Genomic DNA, 5,000 nt, shown 5'->3' on the forward strand with positions numbered 1-5,000 from the left:
TCTCTCTCTGTGACTCTCTCTGTGAGTCTCACTATCTCTGACTCTCTGTGCGTGACTTCTCTCTCTCTGAGACTCTCTCTGACTCTATCTGTGAGTGACTCTCTATATGTGACACCTCTCTCTGATCTCTCTCTGAGAGAGACACCCACTGATGAGGAAATGAGACACTCTCTGCTCTCTCATTCTCTGATCAGAGACATTGAGAGAGACACGCACTGAGAGAGACACTGAGAGAGACACGCACTGAGATATACACAGAGAGAGAGACACTGAGACACGCACTGAGAGAGACACGCAGACATGTGATGGATCTCTCTCCTCTCCCCTATCTCTCTTCCTCTCTCCTCCCTTTCTCTCTCTCTCCTCCTCTCTCTCTCTCTCTGCTCAGATGATCTTTGTGTCGAAGGGGCGTGATGCCATGCAGTCCTTCATGATGCCCTTCTACCTGGTGAAGGGGTGCTCCATCGAACAGCCCATACTGTCTGCCAACTACATCAAGGGCTGTGTGAGGGCTGAGCCTGGGGGTGAGAGACACTGAGAGACAGAGAGACACTGAGACACACACACACTGAGAGAGACACTGAGACACAGAGAGAGAGAGAGAGAGAGAGAGGCACTGTCTGTGTGTCTTTCTCTCTTGTGACTGTGTGTCTCTCTCTCTCTCTGTGACTCTCTGTGTGTTTCGAGACACTCTCTCTCGACACAAAGAGAGAGATAGAGGAGAGAGAGAGAGAGAGACACACACACACACTGTGACACAGAGAGAGACATTGAGACACACTGAGACACAGAGACACACAGAGAGAGAGAGTGAGAGGCACTGAGACACAGAGAGAGACACACTGAGACACACAGAGAGAGAGACACAGAGAGTGAGAGGCACTGAGACACACACACACACTGAGAGAGAGACACTGAGACACACACACACTGAGACACAGAGAGAGAGAGACACTGAGACACACACACACACTGAGACACAGAGAGAGACACACACACCCCCACACAAAGTTAGACACTGTAGAAGTTTGTAGCTGTAGTATAATGTGTGCATTTTGATTGGACTGGGTTGTGTCCGTGTGTCCAGGTGGCTGGGAGGGACAGGCCTCTTTCAAGCTGGTGTTTAACAGTGGAGGAGCCATTGAGTTTGGACAGCTCATGTTCAGAGCAGCAACGAACGGTAACCAACCTGGGCTGAGCCTGAGTCTGTCTGTGTGTCTGTCTGTCAGTGTGTGTCTGTCTGTCTGTCTGTGTCTGTCTGTCTGTCTGTCTGTCTGCCTGCCTGTGTCTGTGTGTCACTCTATCAGTGTGTCTCTGTCTGTCCGTCTATCTTTATCGCTGTCTGTCTATCAGTCTATCAGTGTGTCTGTCTCTGTCTTTATCTCTGTCTGTCTATCAGTGTGTCTGTCTGTCTGTTTATCTCTGTCTGTGTGTCTGTCTGTCTTTCTGTCTGTATCTCTCTGTCTGTCTATCAATCTATCAGTGTGTCTATCTGTATCTTTATCTGTCTATCTCTATCTGTCTATCAGTGTATCTCAATCTGTCTGTCTCTGTCAGTCTATACCTGTATCTCTCTCCATGTGTCTGTCTATATATGTCTCTTAGTCAGTCAATCTGGATCTGTCTCTATCTGTCTGTCTCTGTCTGTCCATCTATCTTTATCGCTGTCTGTCTATCAGTCTATCAATGTGTCTGTCTGTCGGTCTCTCTCTTTATCTCTATCTGTCTCTCTCTGTGTCTCTGTCTTATTTTAGTCCAAAAACCTTCTCTGTAGTATTTATAAAATATTAAAAAAAATAATTATTTTTTTTATGAATTTTAACCTCTCTTCTCTCCCCCCCCCCCCCCCCCCCCAGCCTCGAGCACGGGGGGAGGGGGGAGTCGTCCTCTGGGGACGAAAGCCCATGTCAGGGCGCCAAAGGTACTTACCTATACAGGTCGGCGGCATGGGGGGGGTCGATTGTCCCGAATGTTGGGGATGGTCGGGGGGGGGAGGTACCAGGGATGCGCGATGGGTCGTGTTGGGGGGAGACCGTCGTTGGACAGTAAACCCGATAGGGATGTGTGGGGGGCCCTCGGTCGGTCAGCCACTCGGCAGGTGTTCCTCTGTGCTTTACAATGCTTCCCTGTGCTTTACCATACCTCTCTGTGCTTTACAATGCTTCCCTGTGCTTTACCAGACCTCTCTGTGCTTTACAATGCTTCCCTGTGCTTTACCATACCTCTCTGTGCTTTACAATGCTTCCCTGTGCTTTACCAGACCTCTCTGTGCTTTACAATGCTTCCCTGTGCTTTACCAGACCTCTCTGTGCTTTACAATGCTTCCCTGTGCTTTACCAGACCTCTCTGTGCTTTACAATGCTTCCCTGTGCTTTACCAGACCTCTCTGTGCTTTACAATGCTTCCCTGTGCTTTACCAGACCTCTCTGTGCTTTACAATGCTTCCCTGTGCTTTACCAGACCTCTCTGTGCTTTACAATGCTTCCCTGTGCTTTACCAGACCTCTCTGTGCTTTACAATGCTTCCCTGTGCTTTACCAGACCTCTCTGTGCTTTACAATGCTTCCCTATGCTTTACCAGACCTCTCTGTGCTTTACAATGCTTCCCTATGCTTTACCAGACCTCTCTGTGCTTTACAATGCTTCCCTGTGCTTTACCAGACCTCTCTGTGCTTTACAATGCTTCCCTGTGCTTTACCAGACCTCTCTGTGCTTTACAATGCTTCCCTGTGCTTTACCAGACCTCTCTGTGCTTTACAATGCTTCCCTGTGCTTTACCAGACCTCTCTGTGCTTTACAATGCTTCCCTGTGCTTTACCAGACCTCTCTGTGCTTTACAATGCTTCCCTATGCTTTACCAGACCTCTCTGTGCTTTACAATGCTTCCCTATGCTTTACCAGACCTCTCTGTGCTTTACAATGCTTCCCTATGCTTTACCAGACCTCTCTGTGCTTTACAATGCTTCCCTATGCTTTACCAGACCTCTCTGTGCTTTACAATGCTTCCCTATGCTTTACCAGACCTCTCTGTGCTTTACAATGCTTCCCTGTGCTTTACCACACCTCTCTGTGCTTTACAATGCTTCCCTATGCTTTACCAGACCTCTCTGTGCTTTACAATGCTTCCCTATGCTTTACCAGACCTCTCTGTGCTTTACAATGCTTCCCTGTGCTTTACCAGACCTCTCTGTGCTTTACAATGCTTCCCTGTGCTTTACCAGACCTCTCTGTGCTTTACAATGCTTCCCTGTGCTTTACCAGACCTCTCTGTGCTTTACAATGCTTCCCTGTGCTTTACCAGACCTCTCTGTGCTTTACAATGCTTCCCTGTGCTTTACCAGACCTCTCTGTGCTTTACAATGCTTCCCTATGCTTTACCAGACCTCTCTGTGCTTTACAATGCTTCCCTGTGCTTTACCAGACCTCTCTGTGCTTTACAATGCTTCCTATGCTTTTACCAGACCTCTCTGTGCTTTACAATGCTTCCCTATGCTTTACCAGACCTCTCTGTGCTTTACAATGCTTCCCTGTGCTTTACCAGACCTCTCTGTGCTTTACAATGCTTCCCTGTGCTTTACCAGACCTCTCTGTGCTTTACAATGCTTCCCTATGCTTTACCAGACCTCTCTGTGCTTTACAATGCTTCCCTGTGCTTTACCAGACCTCTCTGTGCTTTACAATGCTTCCCTGTGCTTTACCAGACCTCTCTGTGCTTTACAATGCTTCCCTATGCTTTACCAGACCTCTCTGTGCTTTACAATGCTTCCCTATGCTTTACCAGACCTCTCTGTGCTTTACAATGCTTCCCTATGCTTTACCAGACCTCTCTGTGCTTTACAATGCTTCCCTGTGCTTTACCAGACCTCTCTGTGCTTTACAATGCTTCCCTATGCTTTACCAGACCTCTCTGTGCTTTACAATGCTTCCCTATGCTTTACCAGACCTCTCTGTGCTTTACAATGCTTCCCTATGCTTTACCAGACCTCTCTGTGCTTTACAATGCTTCCCTATGCTTTACCAGACCTCTCTGTGCTTTACAATGCTTCCCTGTGCTTTACCAGACCTCTCTGTGCTTTACAATGCTTCCCTATGCTTTACCAGACCTCTCTGTGCTTTACAATGCTTCCCTATGCTTTACCAGACCTCTCTGTGCTTTACAATGCTTCCCTATGCTTTACCAGACCTCTCTGTGCTTTACAATGCTTCCCTATGCTTTACCAGACCTCTCTGTGCTTTACAATGCTTCCCTGTGCTTTACCAGACCTCTCTGTGCTTTACAATGCTTCCCTATGCTTTACCAGACCTCTCTGTGCTTTACAATGCTTCCCTGTGCTTTACCAGACCTCTCTGTGCTTTACAATGCTTCCCTATGCTTTACCAGACCTCTCTGTGCTTTACAATGCTTCCCTATGCTTTACCATACCTCTCTGTGCTTTACAATGCTTCCCTATGCTTTACCAGACCTCTCTGTGCTTTACAATGCTTCCCTATGCTTTACCAGACCTCTCTGTGCTTTACAATGCTTCCCTATGCTTTACCAGACCTCTCTGTGCTTTACAATGCTTCCCTATGCTTTACCATACCTCTCTGTGCTTTACAATGCTTCCCTGTGCTTTACCAGACCTCTCTGTGCTTTACAATGCTTCCCTGTGCTTTACCAGACCTCTCTGTGCTTTACAATGCTTCCCTATGCTTTACCAGACCTCTCTGTGCTTTACAATGCTTCCCTGTGCTTTACCAGACCTCTCTGTGCTTTACAATGCTTCCCTATGCTTTACCAGACCTCTCTGTGCTTTACAATGCTTCCCTATGCTTTACCAGACCTCTCTGTGCTTTACAATGCTTCCCTATGCTTTACCAGACCTCTCTGTGCTTTACAATGCTTCCCTGTGCTTTACCAGACCTCTCTGTGCTTTACAATGCTTCCCTGTGCTTTACCAGACCTCTCTGTGCTTTACAATGCTTCCCTATGCTTTACCAGACCTCTCTGTGCTTTACAAT

General features: G+C 47.5%; 1 protein-coding gene across 1 annotated transcript in view; it reads left to right on the forward strand.

The window, feature by feature from the left end:
• The window catches only part of wbp2nl (WBP2 N-terminal like), a 12,909-nt gene that overhangs the window by 3,160 nt on the left and 4,749 nt on the right, over positions 1-5,000 (forward strand). Inside the window, exons 4-5 of the mRNA XM_041237777.1 lie at positions 389-524; positions 1,088-1,257. Coding sequence (XP_041093711.1) covers positions 389-524; positions 1,088-1,257 — 306 coding nt within the window. The remainder of the gene's footprint in view (positions 1-388; positions 525-1,087; positions 1,258-5,000) is intronic.

The sequence above is a fragment of the Polyodon spathula genome, chromosome 46 (genome assembly GCF_017654505.1).
Source record: "Polyodon spathula isolate WHYD16114869_AA chromosome 46, ASM1765450v1, whole genome shotgun sequence".
NCBI lineage: Eukaryota > Metazoa > Chordata > Actinopteri > Acipenseriformes > Polyodontidae > Polyodon > Polyodon spathula.